At 44.7% G+C, this 23778-nt stretch overlaps 1 protein-coding gene across 1 annotated transcript in view; it reads right to left on the reverse strand.

The window, feature by feature from the left end:
- foxp4 (forkhead box P4) overlaps positions 1-23778 on the reverse strand; it is a 91908-nt gene that overhangs the window by 7135 nt on the left and 60995 nt on the right. Inside the window, exons 4-16 of the mRNA XM_022745057.1 lie at positions 20728-20850; positions 17828-17839; positions 17308-17485; positions 16386-16501; positions 13089-13227; positions 9942-10143; positions 9361-9366; positions 7849-7947; positions 4698-4785; positions 3361-3444; positions 1123-1348; positions 285-361; positions 95-196 (exon numbers count right to left, since the gene is read on the reverse strand). Of these exons, the coding sequence (XP_022600778.1) occupies positions 95-196; positions 285-361; positions 1123-1348; positions 3361-3444; positions 4698-4785; positions 7849-7947; positions 9361-9366; positions 9942-10143; positions 13089-13227; positions 16386-16501; positions 17308-17485; positions 17828-17839; positions 20728-20850 (1452 nt within the window). The remainder of the gene's footprint in view (positions 1-94; positions 197-284; positions 362-1122; positions 1349-3360; positions 3445-4697; positions 4786-7848; positions 7948-9360; positions 9367-9941; positions 10144-13088; positions 13228-16385; positions 16502-17307; positions 17486-17827; positions 17840-20727; positions 20851-23778) is intronic.

Consider the following 23778-nt stretch of genomic DNA (forward strand, 5'->3'; position numbering starts at 1 on the left):
TCCTTTATTCTTTAGCATTAGTTATGTACAGCTAAAAGAATGTCCTTTGAAGGATGAAGTACAAGTGAGAATGTATATATGGTGTGTAATTTACCTTCCATGTGGCTGTGTTTCTCCTGAAATAGGCAAACTTTCGTGTAAACCAGTTGTAGATTTCATTGAGAGTCAACTGTCTGTCTGGAGACTCCAGAATGGCCTGAGGAGAGAAAATAGATAGGACAAAATTTAGAGGAGAGCAGAGATGGAGAGGAGAGATGGTGAAATGGACGAGTGGAGAGACTTACATGACGTATAAGAGAGGCGTAGGTAAAGGGAGGCCTGACATCAGCGTTCTTGTAGAACTCACAGTTCTGAGCCAGCTCTGAAAAAAAAAGGCAAGATCATTTGAAATGAACTGTTGTGAACTAAATATTATGAATGTGTAGTGTAACATGTCATCCAAATGTAAATGTTAATAAATGAAAATAAATAATTATAATAAAGGAACTGTCTCAGAGGTATTTTAGAAAAAATAAATCCATATATCTAGTTGTTTGATATTATTATTAGACCACAGATTCAGCAGATTTTAATGGAAAGAGCAATGTACATTCTTATAAAGATATTTATTTTTCTTTAGAAATTATTCAGAAGCCAATTATAAATTCCATCCTTATGATATATTTTTAATTTCTTTCTTTTGTTCTTTCTTTCTTTCTTTTGTTTTTTTTAACAATTTAAAAACTTGAATGGATGTATATGAATGTGACTTCATTCTTAGCCACATCCTTTAAAACATATTGGTTAGATACCTCGAAGTAAAACTGAGGCTACAATATTTTTTATTGTAAGAAAGACAGGAAACATAATCAACCACATCTTTGTTTGAGCCATGAATAAAATAAAACAGCTGGATAAAGACATGCTGTAATTTATTGCTCTTTCAGGGAAATTTGTGGAAAAAAAAAAGAAAATGGCCAGTGCGGTAAGAAAAACCTAATCCAGCGCTGGATTAAAAAACATATACAATTTGAGTTTATTATAAACCAGTTAATAATAAGATAATACTGGATAATAACATAAACAGGAAGGTACTGAGTAAGTGTGGGAATCAGCGATAGGGGGATGTATGATTCAGTCTACCTGAGGCAATGGGGGTGCAATACTTGTCGGAGTTGCGCCTACGAATGGGCCCGACAGCGTGCGTGTGGGAGTGGGAGTGTGTGTGCAGGCTTGAGGAGCTGATGACCGAGGGTCCCTGGCGCAGTGGGGTGATGGGGGTGGCAGCCGAGGTGGGCGGGTGGGGAAGACCCTCTGGGTAGGCATCGCTGTCCCGCTTTAACAGAGAGCCGCTGGAAGCCAGGTTCAGCTAGAAAGGGACAGAGACATAAGCGTGAGTCAGCTTGGATGTGTGGATTTTTTTTTCAGATACACACAAAAATGTCATCCTATCCTCATATAACTTACTGCACCTCAGTTTAATAGTATTTACTTACATATCAATTTACCTTGTGGAGACTGATACCAGCCTGAGAGGTGAGAACTTTACACTGCAAATAAAAGTTAGTTTAAACTTTATTCATATCAAAATTTTGAGTTTCTGTGCCAAGAGTGGAGAATCATTTTGGTGCAGAGACATCAAATGGATTTTTTTTATATGACTAATGCTTCCCTCATGTTTACTTTAATGCCTCACCATCTGCTGAGTGCTGTTGCTGCTGCATCATCTAGATAAGGTCAGGGTCAGGTGATATCAATGCTTTTGTATCACACACATAACAAATCTCTTCCTGGAAAGTGTTTCTAAACAGTTTTGTCTATTAGTTGTGTAAGAATATTAAGACATTTGGGGCTTGTACCTAAATGAACAGTCATGTTCTGCCATACACCGAGCACAGAAATGATGTAAATACACAGGCCAGCGAGGCCACAAGCCTCTGGCACATTTCAGAAAATTGTTCCAATCATTAATTTGACATTATTTCACCTACAGCACTGTGAGGAGCTATATCCAGGAAGCACTACTGATGTTAACTCACATCACATAAAAAATAAAGCCATCAAAGTCTCCCTATGAATTTCTGTCCCTTCCATTTCCCAAAAGTAACCTACTGTAAATCCTTACACAGAACCACACACAATCAAAAACACACTCAACATGCACATATATTTATATACGCAGAGCTGGCTGCAATTAACCCTGAGCTTACAAAAACAAAACCACACGACAGCATGTTTGTAAGAAGGGAACACACACATGCACTCTGCGGTGGCAAAGTCTTCACGGACCAATACAGCCCAATTAGGCAGAGCCTTGCACACACATTCACACAAAACCAGCACTCCCAGTCTCTCTGGGACAGCCGTTGTAGGGCTGCTAGTTTAGGACTAATTAAAACCACAGTGTGTGTCTATGTGTGTGTGCGTGTGTGTGTGCTGTCTATATGTATGTAAAATGCGTGAATCGCCTCCTCTTTACTCTGCCCCCTCTATGTACCATTTAAGCTGACTGGAGGGGGCGGGGCTGTTTAACAGGTACTTCATTAACGCTGCAACCCTGCCACATCACCACGGCAACAGTCGAACCCTGTTAATTGAGGCCAAGCTTTGTTTCCATTCCTGATGCTCCTCCCCTGCCCCTCCTCCTCCAATCCCTGACCCCGAGGCTCGTCTCCAGTGGTGACAGAACACGCCTCTTCCTGATTTCCCATTAGATGTTAATGGCAGCTGATCCCCATGCGATCAACACATTATCCAGACACACAAGTACACACAAATACACGCGCACACACACACATTGCCACTCGGCTGCACCCATTTATATCCCCTCAAATTAAGACACTCTACCTCTAATTGACAATTAATTTCAACATCTTCATATTTTAATAAGACTCCTCGTCAATCTGAATAATGAAATATTCATTAGATACCTAATAACAACTTCGCCAACCAGTGTGGACACACACACACACACACACATATCATATCAAATTTATATCCTTTTTGTCAGCACACACTGAAAATACTGTGAGAGATTACTTTGGCTGTTTTCTTTCATGACTTCCTCTGAGGAATGAAACACACTGTATCATGGGAAGTTTAAGGCAGAGAGAAGAGAGGGGGAAGGAAACAAGAAGGACAAAGAGAAGAAGAGTAAGGAAAAGCACAGGACAGACAGAAAGTAGTCTGTATGATTTATAAATAATATAATAACCCTCACTGGTCAATAGAGGGCGCAGATATCAAGCTAGACAGGAGCAGAGGAACATTGAGGTTAAGAGGTGAAGAACCTGATGAAGAGTTTGTATGTGAATAAGATGGGGCAGTGGAAGCTTGAGTCAGAGGGTGAAGGAGAGGTTTACGGTGCCAGTGTGTACTCACAGGTTGGTTAAAAGGCTTTGGCTCTGAAGGGCGCATGTGCAGGTGGGTCATCATGGCCTGGAGTCGCTCACTCTCTTTCGCCAGCTGTGAAAGCGCACAGAGGATAGATGTCATCACAAAAAACACTTTTTTTTGTGTGTGTGTGCGGTATTGACACGGAATTACAATTACAATTACACCTCAGGCACAGAGATGAATATGAGAGTCAGCTGCCTCAGCACCCGGAGCTCTCTCACACACTTACACTTGCCTGCAGACACACTTGTCCCGTTTGACATTGTTAACTGCCGTTTAATGGGTTCTGCTACAGCCTGTGGAAACGCTGCATTCTGCGTGTGTCTTTGTGCATGAGTACAAGCATACACACCTGTAGCCTCCAGAAACAACGGATGTAAACTAAGACTGATAGTGCCATGAACATACTCACACACTTCAGCGACGTGTGGCAATGTGTAAATATGAGAAATTTAAACACAGTGTCTGTGCTGCTGCTGTGTGTGTGTGTGTGTGTGTGTGTGTGTGTGTGTGTGTGTGTGTGTGGAGGGTAGAGGAGTGGGCTGCCTGTGGATTGCTGAGGGATGAAGTGACATGTTAGGGAGAGAGAGACGGCTGTCCTGATGTGATGTGACACCAGCTGCCTCTCTGTCACTTTGTGTTCCCTGGTGGTGGCTTCAGGGGCTCAGCTAAACGCTGTTTACCACCACCACCAAACACAACGCTAACCCTAATTCTGGACAACCCCCACACACACACACACACACACACACACACACACACACAGTGATGTGAACAGAGTATTCAGGACTGTTTTGGAAACTATGTCAAGATGTGTGTGAAGAGACATGTATCTCCACTTTGTTTGGAACTTTTCTTACACACTGTTTGAGAATAGCATTTCACTTCCTATCCGGTCCAGTGCTGGTATTTTGCTTTCGCTGGGGCATTCAGATGTTTCAAGAGTGTTGGGTGCATGAACCACTTTGAGAACAAGAGAGGCCATGCAGCCTGGTCCTCCGCTTTCTAGCTCATGTCTCTCTCTCTCTCTCTCTCTCTCTCTCTCCTTTCTCTCCTCTCTCTCCCTCCTCCCTTCTCAGCCTCGCTCGCTCTTGCTGGTGACCAGAGCAGCTTTATAATTGGAGCAGCGATGGCAGCTTCCCTGCCGACTGCTCCTTTTAAATTACAAGCTCCACTGCTCTCCATAAACTCTGCCCTGCCTCAGACAAGTTACTGCCATTGACTGGCTGAAACAGTCTTCATGAATTTGTTTGTGAGCGGATGAAAATTAAGTGCGCGTTAGCGTGTGCGTATGTGTGTGTGAGTATGTGTGTCTAACTCACCTGTATCTCCAGCTGCTGAACCACCTGCATCTGGACTCGGCACTGAGCAGTGCTGCGGTCATCTAGGGCGTGCTCATTGTTCAAGTGCCTGGGGGAGAGGAGAAAAGCAAGAGGATCAGCAGTCAATCATTTTGGAGAAATAAGTAGGTATCTGCAAATAAAAAGTATCAAGATCAAAATGCTGCTCTTTCATTCAATTATTCAGTTCAATGGCGGTTTTTCTAAGTTACACTTAAGTGAATAAAATCATTGTTACATCAATTCAATGGTCCTGAATGATGAAGTAACAAAACTCAGGTCGTTCACTTTTATTTAAACTGAGTTATGAGCTGTTTCAGTGCTATAAAAATAAATCATAATCTTGGAGGTTTATTTTGTCTAGTGAAGGACGCAGCAGCTGTGTTTTGTGTGTGTATACTTCATTGGTGTTCAGTGAGCCATGATCCAAGACAACCACCTGGATATGAGCTCATGTGTTATAGCACACAGCCTTATCTTAAGACTGTCTGCTAGCTAAACTCCACTCCACTTATTAACACTGGTGTGCGCGTACATGTGAACAGACGTGTGTGTGTGTGTGTGTGTGTGTGTGTAAATGGTGGCGCTGTTTGTTTCCTCCAGTGTGGGAGGACCCGAGACCTTCTGATCTTTCCCAGTGCACCCCTCCCTGTCTCCCTTCCTTCATCCCTTTCTCTCCCCTCTGTCATCGCCAAGGTTATTCGCAGGTTGCCGCTGCTTGCCCAGTGTGCATGAGTTTGTGTGTGTGTGTTTGCTCATGCATATCATGGTGTGAGATATATCAGAGAGCCGTTCTTTCAGAGTAAGTTTCCCGATATCATGCGGTGTTAACTTCTAATCTCAGTAATCTTCATAAAGCCGCTTCTCTGACTTGTTTATTGTGAAAATGTATGTCACACGAGGAAGTGTGTGTATCCATGTAGTGCACGACTATGTGAGTGTGAGTGTGTGCCTTTAAGAAAGTAGAAAGTTAGGCAATATCAGGCGAAGGCTAGAAATGAAACAAAAACAATGATGTCATGGCATGGCTAATCCAGGCAGATAGACGGCTCAACACAAGTGCACGATAATAATAACAAAAACATGATCTCACCCCTCTCTCTCTTTCACTCTCTATCAAGCTCCCTCTCTCCCTCTTCCTCTCTTGTACTTCTGTCCACTCTTCCCCTTCCCACTCTTCTTCCCCCGCAACTCCCCAAATGCCTATGATTCACACTCATTCCAACTAAATCTGCCCCCAAAAAAACCTCCCCTCTCTCTATAGCCGCGCCATAAACAGTAGCAGGGTTTTTTTTTTTTCGATGTGTCCCGACAATGAGGCTCTGTTTACTCCTCTGAGTGCTGGCAGACAAGGCTTTAACCCACATTACACCCAGCTCCACCGACCACAGCCAGAGTATTATACCAGAGGACGGGGAGGGGGGAGGGAGGAGGAGCAGAGGGGGAGAGGTGGGCAGAGAGAAGAGAAGAGAAGAAAGGCCTGAAACAGTGGAGTGTCCCCCTCCTCTGTTCTTTTCTGCTCTACCCTTTTCTCTCCTGGGGCGATGACTAAAGCTGGCTGGAAGGGAGCGCACTGTCGGACTGACGGCATTATCTGTCACTGCCTCTATTTTTTTCATCTCTCTCTCTCTCCCCCCTCTCTCTCTTACATACACACACACACACACACACACACACACACACACACACACACACACACACACACACACACACACACACACACACACACACACTCTTTCACTCTATCGCTCTCTCTCTTTCCATCTGCCCCGGGGCTACGTGAAATGAGACACCAAACAACAGCTTTCCTTTCCAAACTTTCCCAGCCTGCCTACAAGCTTTGATCTGACTGTCCGATGCCATCACAATCACTACGCACACTTCTGTGATTATGTGTGTGTATGTGTGTGTGTGTGAGTACATATTTCATCACCCCGGCTTATTAATATCTCCATTGCTCAAATAGCTAAAAGTTCCAGATAATTAGAGTGCGAGTTTGTTTAGGGCTTCATTAGAGGCTTGTGAATCCTTTGTTAGCAGCCACAGTGCCATGGGGAAGTCCACTGTACTGTGTGTGACAGAGGAGGAGGTGGCAGAATGTCAAGGCCAGATAGTGCATCAGCATCCCCCAATGACTCCAAACTGGCAAATAACAGCTATGAAAGACGTGCCGAGGGAGGAGAAGAGGAAAATGGAAGCAGAGTGGGAATGAGTGACAGAGGGTGTTTGATGTCTTCACCATTGCTGTGGGAATGTGCTTATGGATGAGCTAATTAAGAATAAATTTCTATTTCTGTAAAGAGACAATCTGTTTGACCCTTCAGAGGAAAACATACAGGACAGAAAAATGCGTTAAAACACACAAAGACACTGATTCTGAGGAAGATAAGTCGAACACTGACGCACATATTAGATCACAAATTCCTGTCTGTATTAGGGCAGCAAATGAATGGAGACGAGTGCACACACAAACAGCCAATACAATGTGTATTAGCTGAGAGAAAAAAAAAAATGATAGAAGAGGAGGGTAGAGTTGTAGTGGGAGGCTGAAGAGTCCCTCGAAAAACAAAGAACTTACACATGACACGCGTATGCTTGTACCTGTATGTATGCATGCATGTGCTTCAGAGCAACTGTGATGCAACAGATCGCAACTGATGAGTTAGTGGGGTAACGCAGAACTCCAGTGATGTACGTGACTGACACTCCACATTTAGCACATACTGTAGCTTCACTTTGTTCTGCCTCATCTCATGTGCCTACAGGTAATCTGAATCAGACAAATGTGTCATGTTTCTGTCTTTCCTGCAATAACACTAGGGGCTAGTGTTGTTGAGCCTTTTTAAGTACCAGGCATTGTGTTTGTTACCAATTAGTGATGAAATTGAAGGAAGTTTGTCTGAGGCACGGTTAGTGGTTAAGGCGAGTGGAGTGTGTGACTACAAACGTAGATTTTGCTGATCTTTAGCTGTGTTGTGAAATATTGTCCTTAATAAAGGAAAACAGACACTGGTCAAAGCAGGACCTCTGTCACTGTTCGCTTTTTCTGACTGCAGCGATAAATATACAGAATACAGAAAGCAGTTATACATCTTCTTCATTGTCTAATAATTTATTTTCATCTGTAACTTACTTGATGAACTGTCCCATGTCCTCACACAGTGCTTCACAGCCAGGCCACTTACACTCTCCATGGCCGTAGAGAGGATGGGAGCCAGCATGTTCCTCATGACTGTGGGCAGAGAGATTTTAAGTCCTTTATTTTTTATTATGTACATAAAACATTCAGCATATAAAGATACTTTCTCAAAATAAGAGGCAAAGCGTTAATATGCCACACTCTCATGCACAAACACACACATGCAAAACTAACTGTAGCAACAGCAGCAACATCAATACAGCCATCTGAGTCTGGTTAGCAGTCATTAGTTTGTACAGTTCACAAAGCCAAGTGTGGAGAGAGGAGGATAGAGCAGAGTGGGGTCAGTTACAGAAGCCAGGCAAATAAGGGAATTGGTCCAGCAACCTCAGAGGCACATTTTGAAGTCCATGACCTGTCTTTCTGTCCTTGGCGTGTGTGTTGCGCATGTGTGTGTGTCAGCACTGGTGTGTGTTCTTACGTTTCAGGAGTTGACACAGAGTCGGCACAGGACCAACCAGCCATGACTGATTGGCGGCGGCTGCCGTCATGTGCTGGTTGTTCTTTTGTGGTGAGTTCATGTGCATGCGTGTGTTTTTGTGTGTACATCTGTGCATATTTATGAGCGTGTGTGTATTTGTATGTGTGTGTGACGATGAAAGACTGGGCCAGGTTTGGTTTGGGCCCTGGGTAAAATAACTGTATCCGTGCGTGTGTGCATGTGCGCGTGTGTGTGTGTGTGTGTGTGTGTGTGTGTGTGTGTGGCAGGTCCAGTAGCACATGTGGTTCAGACCTGGACCTTCGCCGGCGACTGCTGTCTCCACATATATTTACATGACTGTGTATGTGTGTATTTGTATGTGTGTGTGTGCACGTGTGTACGTGTGTGTGTGTGCACTGGGATGGGGATTCTCCCAAATCAACATCAGAAGGTTGTCTAACAAAAACCATTTGTCTCACAGATGGAAACATGTCTCTCTCCCTGTCTCTTTGCTTTTTCGCCTCTTCCTGATCATATGCGCAGGCTGAGGTTGGAGCTGTGTGTGCATGTGTATTTGCGCGTGTGTGTCTTGTGCGTATGTGTGTGCTGGCTGCGGTTGAGTCAACTCAGAAGCAGCTCAGACAGCAGACATGACAAACTGCTGGCAACCACATTCTCCTCCACATCAGCCATGCATTAGCTTAGCAGGCTAACACACTAATGCTACCCCCTTCATGATCTACTATAGTCAAATCTGTTGGGATGCAAACAGCACACTGTAGCTGTGGTGTGACAGTGTGTGACATGTTTGATCAATTAATAAAAGCTCTTTTAATTAATACGTTGCGACCCATGCTGACCCCTCCAAAATGAGATTGAAGGTGAAGGTCAACAATGCCCCTGGAGCAAGCTGTGAATCAGCGCTAAAGGACACGTCAGACCACCCTCCTATAGTACGCCTTTCTGTCTCCGTCTCGTCCACTCGTGTGTGTGTGTGTATGTGTGAGTGTAAATGTGCTACTCACTGGCTGCTGGGGGGTTGACTGCCTTTGGAGTAAAGGGGGACATGGTCATCTCCGCTGTCTGCCTTGGTGAAGGAGGATATCCACTCAAACAGTCTGGCTCTTAAAGACGGAGACAAGCCCATGAGCAGCCAACACAACCATGGGACAACACAACCCTGACACAGTGTGCGTAGTACATCCGTAGCATCCCCGATTTATGCTCACAAAACTGCCACAGTCTCATTCTGTTTCTCTTCTGCATCCTCTCCTCTCGTATCCTCTCCTTTCATCTCCTCTCATCGCCTCTCCTCCATACCATACTGGCATGTGGTTGACAGCGTACAGGCAGAACAAACTAAACCCAACAAACCTCCTACCAAAGGAACTGGGGCACCTTTACACCCTGGTGATGTGTGGTATGCCGCATGTGCATGTTTACGTGTGTAGACACAGAAGAAGAGCTAAAAACTAAAAGTTTCTACGCTGAAAATGACATAGGAGGAGTGTGTGAATTAGAAGGACTGGAGGTCACACAGAGGACAGACACACTAAAACACAATGTGAATATTTGAAGTATTTTGACATACTATGAGTCACGGTACCTGTCTCTCTTTGGGGTGTGGCTCTGTCCGTTGGGCAGGCTGTGCAGTGGGATGTGAGCGCTGGCAGCTTTGGGGAAGGCTGAGGTAGAATTGGAGCTGTTGGTGCTCAAGTCCAGGCCCTCGGCCTGTTTCAGGGCCTCCTCACTGCTTGGCACCCCCGACACCTCCTTCCACAGCTGCTGGAGGTCTGACGGACACATCGCTGCGGAGATGGAACACACTGTTAACCAACTCAATTTCAGATGTTCAGTACAAATATGATTATAGGATATTTAAATTAAGTTAATTCAAACAAAGCTAAAAAGAATTAATAATGGTCAGATATGTAAAATAACACCCACATACATACACACACAGGCATGCTGTTAAAAAACTGATGTTATACAGAGCTGAGGCTAACTATTCTAAACCACATAAAACAAACACAACTATTACAGTCCCCTGGGAGTCATTAAGAGAGGAAAATGGGACGAACAAAAACAGACAAGAGGTTCATTTCTGCATGTTTTTGTTATCTTCCCAGATATCCACCATTTCTCAGCCATTTCCTAATCTCTGTTGGCAATTGCTATTGTCCACCAACACCACTGCTTGTGTCACTACCACTATTTGTCTGAACAAGGTTGTTGCAGACTTTGAGCTCTCTCTAGTCGCAGCTTTGTTATTTCTGCTCCAATTTCACAGAAACAGAGACGGGGAAAATGCCATAGCCTACTCCAGTGGATCTTACCATGCACGTACACACGCATGCATGCAGCAACACACATACACACACACACACACACACACACACACACACACACACACACACACACACACACACACACACACACACACATCTGCACATACACATACTGAGACCTCGCAGCAATCCAAATATTATGTCTGCTTTGTCTGCATTCTTCTGTGGTCCCGCCAAAACAAAAGTTCTCACTCTGGAGGAATGAGGTGGTGTGTGCATAGATGTATGTGTGTGTGCGTGTATTAGAAACCCAATCAATCTGTGGACACGCCCAGAGAGTGAAAGTGTAATGTAGTTAAGGGATTGTTAGATAAAGTATTTCCTCTTTTGACTTATCAGCCTGGCTCATACCACATCCATCCATTCAAATTAAAAAGAAAAAAGAAAAAGGAACTCTGGAGAAATAAGAGATTCTGGATTGCAAAGCAAGAAAACTCAAACTGTAAATGGCTGAGAGGAGAACAGATTTGTAAACAAAAAAAAATCTAATTTTGTGTGCATTCAGGTGAAAATGTACACTCACAATTTCCTCCAGCTATTGTTGACAGAAACAAAGTATTTGAGAAGATGAAAGTGCTCTTTCTAACCATTACTGGCTCACACAATTCAAATGTGCAAACCCATATCTGGCGGTTAGGGTCTCATATATCTATGTCACATTTCTGTCTGTAGACAGATGAGACACACAGGTGGGGTCTAAGTTAAATCTACTGGACTTTATTGTATGAGAGTGAAAGAAGTTTGATTCTCATTCAAATGTGTACAGTGCTCTCTCTGTTTCATTTTTTACCATTAATGAACTTAGTAGGTTTTGTCATTAATGAACAATTACAATTAATAAATGTCTAGCAAGAGTTTCCACTTCAGTACGAAAAATAAACAAAAGCCCTATCAGGACCCTGCGTGTCACCCCCACCGCCACTGCCACCTACCCACCGGACATAACAGCCCTTTGAGGCGGGGCAACAGTGTGTGCATTTGTGTGTGTAGGCGTGAGTGTTTATGCATGTGTGTTTGTGTGTTTGTGTGGCATGGCTGGCCAGAGGAATGCTCAGGCTCACGCCTGGCTGAGCCGTCACAATGGACCGGCTCTCTCACACTGCAGGGAAATTCCACTCCGATACGGAGGGAGAGAGAGCGAAAGAGAAGGAGATGCCAAAGCCAAAATGTTTGCAACTGTCTGAAAAATTACACTCTTCAATCCAAAACTGTGGCCTCTGTCCTTTCACTTGTGTTCAATTTGCATCCACTCTTTTTTTTTTTTTTACACTCTACACTCTCTGTGTAAACTGGTAATTCCACTTGCTCTACAGTGGACTTCCCTCATATGCACACACACAGACATATACACACACACACACACACACACACACACACACACACACACACACACACACACAGATAACACTTAAGTTACTGTGCAATTTTTTTAGTATTGTGTTAAGCTTATTCTAAATGAACTTTTTAGTAATCAAATGTATTTGATTGAGTTGATTTTTTTGTTTTAACAGAATGAGTATGAGAGTGTGTGACTGCATGTGACTGGGCATGAGAGAAAGAGAGAGATCAGACAGAAAGAGGGAAGGAAACTGGCCTGTTTGGTCAACTCAGTCAGCGCTTTAGCAATGTCACGGCCACTTTAGAGCCCCTTAAGCATTCTCCATGTGTGAGATAGTGTGTATGTGTGTGCTACACATTACTGCGTACAAAAAAAAAAATGGGCACACGCCGGCACACAGGTCAGACACGATCACCCACACTCTCACACGATCAATGGGACCACACACATACCGCACAACGCACTACTGCAACAACACGCGCACACACAGGCACACACACACACACGCGCCAACACACACGACACATGCTCACCACAAAAAACAACACACACACACACACACACACACACACACACACACACACACACGCTCACTAAGGGCGGGCCAGTCAACAGTCAACATTTATTGTTCTAAAACTCTGCTGACAAAATGAAGGGACTGTGGGAGAAGTTACACACAGGAACAAAAAAAAAATCCAGTGGGCACAGTAATGGCAAAACGATGATCTTCTGGTGTCTGGCTTGTCTCAAGCACAAACACACATGCAAACACACACGTGTGCACAGGCACATGCACACCTCCAAGCAGTGGGCTTAGTGGCATATTTTACCTATTATCCAAATGAGTACCTTCCAAAAACCCACCAATCAGGTTTCCTTTTATCTTTTATAGGCTGATTAACTTAACAGGCTTCACATGTGGCACTGGGTACAGGCCTGTGTGAATTTGTGTGTGTGTATATGTTATGACCATGTGTGCATGCATGTTTGTCAGGATGTGTCTGTGTTACTGAGTATTGCATAGTGAGGGACGTGCATATGGATGTGTGTGTGGGCGTGCATGTACCTTGCTGCAGAGACTGCATGGCGGCGGTGGGCTGCAGTGGGACCAGGCCTTGTCTCTGGAGGTTGAGGATGTGCTGCTGCTGAAGCTGCTGCATCTGGATCAACTGCTGCTGGAAGGCCAACTGCTTACTGCCTATTTGCTGTTAGCCAGAAGACGGAAAGACAATAGAGTGGGAAAGAAGTTAGCAAGTTAAGTAATGCCCCCATGTTTTCTCTGTCAGAGATAGGCAACTGTCCCTGAGAGAAAATCTTATTCATTTTATCTTATCTTACCTCATTTTGTACCATTCTAAAATGATTTCTATCAATTCTCAAAGGAAGTCATTACCACTAATATATTTAATGTGTCCAAGACATATAGACCCACTTATGTTCATTCAGAACTTCTTTTTCAGGCAATTTTTGACCAAAATTAGGAAACAATGCCATAACTTTGGACTAAAATATGGTCTGACTCAGCAGATGAGCGAGCAAGTTTATGACACCAAAACATTTTAAGTTGTATTAACAGGACAGAATCTGAAAAGTACCATTTTTTTCAATGGTAAATTTGAACTAAATGTTTGATTTAGATTAAGAAAGTTGCCACTGATTCATTATTATTTTTTAATCTGTTCTTATTCTGATGTCAGTGCGGTTGGTCAGCACATTCCATCACTATGACAAATTCAAATACAGTCAACTAACACCATATAAAATAAATGAGAGGATGATGATGTAAAGGTTAATTGTCTGCTGCTGAAAAACAAAGCGAGAAATTTGAGGCCAGAGCGGAGAAAATGAGTCCCGTATTAAAAGGATGACGAGTCCGAAGCCAAGCTGTGACGACCGTGACGGTGAAGAGAAGGAGGGAAGGGAATGAGGGAGGTTAAAGGGAGAGTGGGAGAGACTACATGGCGCGTGGCGATAATGTCGGTGTGTGTTACGGTGATAAATGTCCCCTTTCCTGTGCTGTCCCAGTCTGGGCCAGAACTGGCCTGTGCTGCTCTGTTTGAAGTCCCCCCCCCCGAGCAACCCCAGAGCAGAGAGGGACTTTATCTCTCACAGATAACTGGTGGAGGAGAAAAATAAATAAATACAACTTGAGGAACTGCTCATTGTGTGTGTGTGTGTGTGTGTGTGTGTGTGTGTGTGTGTGTGTGTGTGTGTGTGTGAAAGAGAGTGGCAGCCTGGAACTCTTTGAACAGAGAGGAACTCACAGGAAGGGCAGATAGGTCACTTCCTTTCAGAGTTGGTGCCTGGGGAGAAGAAGTGTGGTGGCAGTGTGTTTGTGTGTGGGAGGGGGCTGTTGGTAAGTGTCAGGGGGGTGTAGAGAAGTAAGCACAACAACTACTTTTTTACAAAAGGAAAACAGACGGACGGAAAAGGGGAGACACTAATTTTTTCCTCCCTTGAAATGGTTCAATGGAAAAACCTTTAAATATTTGCACAAGACTATTTGTCTACACTTGAACTTGAATGGATAGGCAAATTCTAAAGACCAGGGAATAAATCTATAATAAACAAAAAGTGGTTACTATTCTAGTGCCACAGAGAAATTTTTGTTCAAGGTTCTCAGAGTAGCAACTGGCTACTCTGGAGCTTTCAATCATGGCAATGAAACATGCTCAGTAAAATAGAGACTGAAATTTCAATCACTCCATTAAGAACTGAACAAACTTCATTTGCTGAAGAAGATACGATCAAAAGCCCCACAACGGCTACTAATGGACTTTATGGTATTTGACCAGTTTTTTTGGTCATTCAGCTTGAACACAGCAGTCACAGGTCAGGATATCTAGTCATAAGACTCACACACAAGCACAGCTACAGTCCCTGAAATGGACCTGCCACTGTCTCATCCCGCATTTCTCATTCCATTTATTCTACAGTGTGTTGGTGTCTGCTGTGTTGTAACTACAGTATAATTAGGAAACATGAATCTCTTAGGCTTTGTCACAGGCAAGTGGTGTTGTTGTCATGGACACAATGTGTGTCATGCTTACAAACTTCAGTTCTCTGAAGTGAATGGACAAATTCTCATTTGATACAGTAAATGATTTATAACGATCAGAGTGTTCAGACTGAACTGAACCTCTTTTTCCTCTCTCTCTCTCTCTCTCTCTCTCTCTCTCTCTCTCTCTCTCTCTCTTTCTCCAGCCCTCCTGCCCCCTTTTCTACTTGTCTGTCCATTTTATTTCTTCCACTCCCCCATCTGTCTCTCATTCCCTCCTGAGATATGGCCATGGTTCTTTAAAACACACATTGTATGTGTGTGTGAGTGTGTGTGAGTGTGTGTGGGTGCCTGTGTTCTGTTTACATTAGCTGTGGCTGAGTGGCCAAAGCTAGCGCAGTAACAGGCTGTCAATGTGATTTATGAGCACATCACACACTGTCTGAGCCTGCCAGTCACACAGACGCACACGCGCACACACACATGCACGCACGCACGCACGCACACACACACACACACACACACACACACACACACACACACACACACTGTAGATGGACACTTGCAGACACACATACACACATCTCTTGTGATGGTCAGAGTCACTTCATTAAGCTGACTCCTGACCAGTCCCAAATGCACCAGCGACACACACAAACACGGACTCAACACACACATACATACTCTCTCTTTCAATGCATCACTTCTACGCAGACAAGGAAGTGAAGAGGAATTGCAGAGAAGAGGGAAAAGGGCAAAAAGTCACAGCCGCTCATGCACAAACTGCAAAAGGCAAAGGAGAGACTTTGTGGTTTATCCTCTCTCCTTTTTCTATTGTCTTCTCTGTCTCCTTCTGTCCTCTTGTTTTTTCAGTTTGTGAAACACTGCTAGAATCTAAAGGTGGTTAAGACTACCTGCTTGCCTAATCACTACTTTAAACAGGATCAGTTTATGGGTTCAGAGATAATATGAACTAGATTAGCACAGCTTCATGGAGGTTTATAAACAGCCGAAGGCCTCCAATGAAAAAGGTCCTCTGTCTCTATGTCTGGAGGCACCTGCTTGACCAAGAGAGATGCGAGAGTCGACTAAAAAGGTGTGATTGATGCTTCGCAGCAAACTGAAAAACACTGACTGCTGGAAATGGCCTTAGTCATAACAGCTGTATGCAGCTCTGTAGGGAGGTCTATTCCCCCAAGTGTATGTGTTTGTGCAGTGAACCATCACACATCAAGCCTCTCCCTCTCTGCATGTATGTGTAGCCGTGTGACCAGTGTTTGCACTTGTCTAGTTGTTACAGGACAACAAACCTGAAAACTGGGACAGCGGCAGAGCTGAGGGAGAAAGGGAAAGCGATTCAGACACCCTCTCAACATGCAAGTCAACCACAACTGGTTTGCTTTGGTCACGGTCGAGTTGGTTGACCGCTGTCGGCGAGGAGTTTGTGGGGGTGGTGGGTGGGTGGGTGGTGAGTCTGCCGACTGGGAGATGGGGATGAAGAAGAGGAGGAAGAGGGGAAATCTAGGATGTGTACCCTCATGCGTTTATCAGAAAAGGGTTATGAGGTCTTTCTTCCTTAAGTCTGTCTCCTGCATGGTCCTCTGTGTGTTCGGCAATTTTTGGCGAACGAACGGTCATAGAGTACACACATGCACAAACAGGCATAAACATAAACACACACACACACACACACACACACTCGTACACACAGGTTATGACAGTAATCTTGTCTGATCGATTGAGATCCTCTTTGTTGTGCCACGATGTGATCCTAGTTGATCCTCTGTTATCCTACTGTACCACAGCTGTGGTTAAACCTGGTGTGTTCATGCATAATTGTGTGTGTGTGTGTGTGTGTGTGTGTGTGTGTGTGTGTGTGTGTGTTAGAGAGAGAAAGCGAGAGCAAGGGAGGCTCCGAGTGCTGGCGGGGTTAATTGACAATTAAAAGAGTGGCAAACCCCTCCTACAGAGAGATTTCACCTCAGGCTTAGAGCTGAAGGCATGCAAATGAACACGCTGACAGGGTAGCGTATGGCTTAGTGCAGCACTCCCTCACTGCCTCGACATGGCGTGCTGGTGGTGGAAAAAATGGAAATCCATATTCACTAATCCTTGTTTTTAGATGAGCTTGTACACAAAACAATAAAGTAGAGAAACAGGAGGATGAGAGCAGAGGAAGAGAGAAAGAGAGCCAACGTATGTATCCCACATCCTATACATTAGAGCCTCTTTTTTTTTTCCTTCTGCCGCCTCCCATGTCAACCACTTTTACTGTGTTTAAGGGTACTTGTGTACTTCAGAGTGTACTTGAGCTGAGTGAGTGTGTACTTGGTGAAGTTCACCTCTTTTGCCGCTTGCTTCCCGGCCTGCTGCTGCTGTTGCTGCTGCTGCTGCTGCTGCTGCTGCTGCTGCTGCTGAGTCAGAAGCTGGAGATGCAACTGCTCCTGCTGCTTCTTGTAGTACTCCTGTAACTAGAGACAGACACAGAAAGGGGGGGAAACGAGGGGTGGAAGGTTGTTTTTTTTTTTGAGTGGGGGTGGGGGTGGGGGGGTTGGGGTGGAGAAACATGACACGAGTGAGTCACAACACACTTTGTATCAACCTCAACAATACCACAGTCTTCCAACAGTTAAATAGTCAGACACCATAACTTGAAAAGGAGACTCAGGGAATGAAGTTGCTTTCTGTTCACTGAAGGCCGCAGTTTATTGTTGTGGCTGTGTGTGGTTTCTTGACAAACCACACGGAACAAGCAAACACAGACCTGTCAAAGGCTGCGGAGGAATATCATGGAGCTATTATGGTGCCTGAAGTTGTTGCTGTGAGGTGATTGTGTATGTCAAAGCTACTGCACAACGCTGAACTGACCGAGTTCAGGCGCTGTATAGAATGATCCGGCTGTGGCACAATGCAGACTGGCAGAAGGGCAACAGACCGGAGTTATACCTGCATACACGCACTGCGTCACGCCATTGTAAAGGGGAAGCTAACATGAAAATATAGAAAAAGAGTGCTGGTGGCTTGCACATGCTCTTTACATACACACATGCGTGCGCACACACACACACACACACACATTGCATGACTGAACAAGAACGTTCTAAGCCTCCAGGGATATGCACATGGAGATATTCCTCTGTGAATACTTAAAGGCTGCTCTTACTGTATTTACTGTACTGCTGTCATAAAACACCTGCTGGCACTGTGTGTGTGCGTGTGTGTGTGTGTGCACATCCTACACTGTACTACTAAGAGTTTCTAGTCTTAAACGGATTGTTTCTATACCGTGTTCAGATAAGAGAAGTGGCTCCAGGTTATGTATGGTTATTTATAGATTGTCCATCCATCGCCATAGTAACGGCCTGATGGTCTCAGAGGAAAGTGACTAAAGTTTTTTACTGGCACCCCTATGTGTTCTTCACCTTGACTAGCATTTCTTTGTCTGCTGTAATTATGCAGATAGAATGAACTTGACTGCTACGCATAACGCTATAATTTAAAACTACCGAATTTAGCATTTCAGTCTGGTTCTTTTATGGAAACACACACACGATAACTCATAATTCACATATACTCACACACATACGCGTGCGCACTCACACACACAGTCCCCTGGCCACAGATTGTCTGTTTTGTTTGAGTTACTAATCATTAATTTACTCAGGAAGCTCCATTAAGATTATAATCTTGCTGAGAGGAGAGGAAGGCGGACAGGAAAACTCACACTGACCACAGTGTGTGTTTGTGTGTGTGCGTGTATTGGGGAGGGGGAAGTTATCCTCTTGAGAACAGCTTGTACAGGTGTCCGTCTGCAGTTTGTCTTTGTTTCATGGTGCATCAAATGTTCAAAGAGGCTTTTCACCAGAGAATGACTTCACAGTGCAGCAGTTGCTTCGGTCTCACATGCGTCTGACCCTGCGGTGAGCAGATTTCACACCACTGCCCATCCTCACCACGCACGCTGTGTAATGTAATGGACCTGCTCTTTTTGTCCAAAATTGATTTACACTTCCTGTTGCAATATTATCTCAGCCATAGCTTCAATTTTGAATAATTCACTGTGCTTTTGTACTATGACTTTCCTTCTTGTCCTTAATTTATTTTAAATGCAGGACTCATTCCTTCTTGCTGCTCTTTCTTTTCCATCTGTCTTTCCTCTCTTTTATCGCTCCTTAGGCGGAGTTAATCTCTCTTTTCCGCGTCACTAGCCCTGATCGCCTCCTCATCACACAGACAAATGCATATGCAAGCAAGCACGCACGCACACGTACGCACACACACACACACACACATACACACACACACACACACACACACACACACACACACACACACGCACGCACGCACGCATGCAGGCACGCACGCACGCACACACACACACACTTGGCTGGAGAGTGGTGAGTTGAGGGAATAATTAAGTGATAATTAAGGTCTTTTTAATGATTTGATTCAGTGGCTCTGTGCATTAAGAGTATGTGTAAGTGAGGCACTCACCTCTCCAGCCTATTACCATGACCTTGACTTTAGTGAACACACCAAGAAAGAGAGGCAGAGCAGCTGTAGCATAAGTAAAGGTTAGGGAAAACTTAAAGGTTAAAACACAAATCCACAAATGACTGCCTGTACAAACACACAACTGCTGTGTAGCAGTGGGCCGTAAACCTTACTTACACACTCTTACACAATTCTGTATGGCCATGGGGATATGAAATTTAATGCTCCAGTGAGTGATATGTTGGTTGATTGTTCTGTGTGTGTGTGTGTGTGTGTGTGTCTGTGAGGAAAAGTGCCTGATTTGCAGATATACACTAAGAGCTAGTCCATACTGTGGTTAATTAAGTGGGAGAGCAATGTTAAACTCAGTGGTTTTAATAGCGGGAGGAGTGTAATGTGTGTGTGTGTGTGTGTGTGTGTGTGTGTCCATTACCCCCCCCCCCCCCATCTCCTTTCTCCTCGTTAGAGAAAAAAAGAGCTGGTGAAGAGGTTCTTAGCCGTCTGCATGTCTGTTTCCAGAAAGCCAGCACATTTCACATTTCCATTATGATACATGTTGTCAGATCTTCCCACTGCAATTTATACTCGCCTGAAGCTACCGCTCCTTATTAAATCTGTCTGCTTGTATGTGTCTCCTGCATGTATGTGTTTTCTAGACGTCCCCTGCGCTGCAATTACTTTTCTATCCCCATTGTTAATAGTCCTCTTCACAGCCTTTACAAGGTTGCGTGTGTTTTTCACTTGTGTAAGTAGGAGGTCACAGGTTGGTGTGGCTGAGTATTTGATAGATCTGTTGCAGATGAAGAGTGTTTATTGGTTTTTGTTGACATGGCAACGCCTCTATCACCTGCTGGGCATCAACACACACACTCCTGAATCACTATGATTCACTGGCTGATGCTAAAAAGCGCACAAGTGTGTGTGTGCGTCATGTGAATGTGCATAGGTGTACAAGAGTGTGCCTGCAGGCGGGAGCATGCACATTCTCCTACAATGCTAAAGAGGAGGTGCTCAAAATGACAATGTGTGTATAAGTGGATATGTTGATGTGTGTTTATCTTCAAAGATATGTGAGCATTAAATAAGATACAATCACGCCCAGTGTGTGTCAGCGCCTACTAAAGCAGACACATCCAAACACGCAGGCCTGGGACTTGATCCAACCAGAGAGAGAGAGAGAGAGTATGTGTGTGTGTATGTGTGTGTGTCTTACCTGCTGTAGCATTAAAGCCTGCTGTTGCTGCAGCAGGGCCTGGAGCTGAGGGGGAGACAAGATCTGTTGCATCTGCTGAGGAGTGATCATCTGTGGACTCATCATCGCCATGGACACAGGCACCTAAAGACAGCACAGCACAGGGACACACTCGTGTTTTAAATTCTTCACACACTTTAGATATTAGCATGCAAGAGTAGGACAACTCAATCACTGGGCTAGGCTTTGTGTGAAAAGGGCCCGACCAACACAGCGAGCTCGAAGCATGACTGTGCCTGCAACTGAATGCTCAACTCAAAACAAACAATCTGAATGGAGGTTGCACAGTCTGCTGGTATGGACAGGTAAAGTTAGAGAGGTGTGTTGTCTCTTCTTCTCTGCTGTCAGTCACTGCTAAGAAAAGCTGGCAACATCAGACAAAGATCAACAGACAGTCACACCAAAGCGCACACATATTGTTGACAATTTCCTACACAAGGCTGGTATTGTGGAGAAAAAAAAAAAAAAACTCACAATTTCTGTAACAACAGGCAGAGATAAAGGGACAGATATGCAATCCCCCCACAAAATATAAAATCTTATCTGCTTCCATAAACACATGATTAGGACTCCCTCCGATTTTCTTTCCACACAGTCAAGCCTGGCTAAGAAGAAAGGAACAACAAAGTGGCTATCTGATGAGATGTCTATCTCATCAGATACGGCTACAGGCAGGCAAAGACGAGAGAGAGAGAGAGAGAGTATGCAGAGAGAGAGGAAGAGAGAGAGAGAGAGAGAGAGAGAGAGAGAGAGAGAGAGAGAGAGAGAGAGGACGGCGAGAGAAATGTGGTGATTCTTGCAGATTTGTTGTGCAAGCACTCTTAATGGACATGCATTGTACACAGAGATGGGCAGAGATGCTAATCTGATTACAAACACTGCAAAGTGAAGACAAAATAACCACATGAATCAAAAAGCGGGACACTCACGCACATGCATAAATGCAGGCACGATATATGAAAAAACACACCGACAAACCTGCCGACAAAGTACTTATATTCATTAACTGAATTAAGGGGTTGAGAGAGAAAAAATGAGGGGGATAAGGAGATAGAGGATTTGAGAAACATTTAGGGAGAGGAGGATGGCTGCTTCCTCTTTCACTGCCTTCACAATAATAAACTATACTGCCTTCTCAATACAAATAATCCTGTCTGTTAAGAAGTAATGGCTGTTTTACTGAGAAATACAAGGATGAGTTATCACCTCTGAAATTGTCCATTTATCTACATTCACTCTGTCGTGTCTAACTGTGAGTGTGTGTGTCTGTGTGTGTGTTTGTGTGTGTGTGTGTGTGTGTGTGTGTGTGTGTGTGTGTGTGTGTGTGTGTGTGTGTGCATGTGTGGGTGTGCACAAGTGCCAGTGTGTGCAGCTCTCTTCGGAGCAGTCTATCTACTCACCACCTGAGGGGATGGCAGGCAGGCAGGGAGGGTGATGGGAATCGTGCGGTAGAGAGCAGGAGAGGGGACAAGCTGTCACTGGTAAATTAAATCTGTAAAGAGCTGATTTGACTTTGTAAACAAGATTGGCCATAAATACTAACACCCTCTTTACCACCTGGCCTCTGTCCCCTCCTCCTGCCTCCCCCCCTCCCATCCTCCTCTGTCTCCTTTTCTTTATGCGTGTCTGTGAGTGACCCTGGACTCTTTTATCAAAGCAGACTTCCCTAACTAAACACACTCCCAGCTACATGTAACGGTGAAGGGCCAGAGAGACCCCAGAAAAGAGGGCCAGGCTGGGTCATGGAAAGTGGAAGACGGGTGTGTTGGGGTATGCAGATGAATGAGCGGCAGTGCGTGTGAGAGTGTGCGTGCGTGCTAGGGGTGAGGGAGAGAGAAAAAGCAGAAGAAAAGACAGAGTCAGAGTGGGGTGAGCGAGGGGAAGGGTGGTGTTGTGGCAGTCGGTAAAGGAACACGCAGAGGGGACTGGGGAGGTGGGGTGGGCTTGTGAGTAAGGTGGGGGTGGTGATGGGTGCCGCTTGGCGTCATGCCAGCTTGCCCCCGCCGCCAGGCCTTGTCAGTCTAAGCTGCCAAATGAAAAGCTGTAATTAATTGCTCTTGTGCATCCCATTCTTCCTCCCTGACAACTCATACATTCTATTTTATACACACCGCCATTGACATTTTCAAGTCACAGGCGTAATAATTACTGGAGTTATAGCACCTTTCTGTGTGTTGGCTGACGCTCCGACGCCAGAGCCAAATGCACATGCATGTGTGCAAGTGTTGATATACTGTACTCTATGTGTGCGTGTGTGTGCATGTGGGTGTGTGAACGTGCACATGTACATGGGTTTAAGGCTGAGAGTGTGTGTGTGTGTTTGTGTGTGTGTGTGGCAGGCTGAATGCTGAGTAGTTAAGGTTTGACGCCATTAATTGCCCCTATAATCTAATATCACAAAGCGTGGTGATTATGGGGCATGCGTTGCCACCGCCATACGACACCGCCAGCCTGAGAGCGCCGCCACAAAACAAAAGCCTCGCCATTAGCGATTTGACGGGCCAGGACAAAAGCGCCTCACAATGCAGAATTATATTTTCATTCGGCTTTGTCTCTCCCGGTGAATGATTTCTCCCCTTTCATTGGACTGTGAATAGGGAGAGTCTGAAAAGCCGGGCGATTTGAAGTCAGCCATTTATTAAATGCATTTAATTTTTTTTTTCCTGCTGTCGTCCCATTTTTTTCATGTTGCATGTTAATTTAAAAGAGAGAGATGGGTGGTAGATTAGTGGAGAGAGGTGAAGCTGTTGGGGAGGGGTGAACGGAGGGGCGTGCAGAAAGAGGGGAGAAGGACGGATACCATCCACACAGTGGAAGAAAGGAAAGAAGGAGGGAAGGAAAGCAGGGAGAGAGGGAGGAAGGAAGGAAACAATGGTTGGAAAATAGATGTGTCTGAAGAGTCATACAGCAGGTTTGTGGTAAGAGAAAGTGTGGCCTAGAGCTGGAGGCAATGGCTACAACAGTGAAGACACGCACACACACACACACACACACACACACACACACACACAC

This window comes from Seriola dumerili, unplaced genomic scaffold (assembly GCF_002260705.1).
Source record: "Seriola dumerili isolate Sdu_G_001 unplaced genomic scaffold, Sdu_1.0 BDQW01000088.1, whole genome shotgun sequence".
In the NCBI taxonomy this organism is placed as follows: domain Eukaryota; kingdom Metazoa; phylum Chordata; class Actinopteri; order Carangiformes; family Carangidae; genus Seriola; species Seriola dumerili.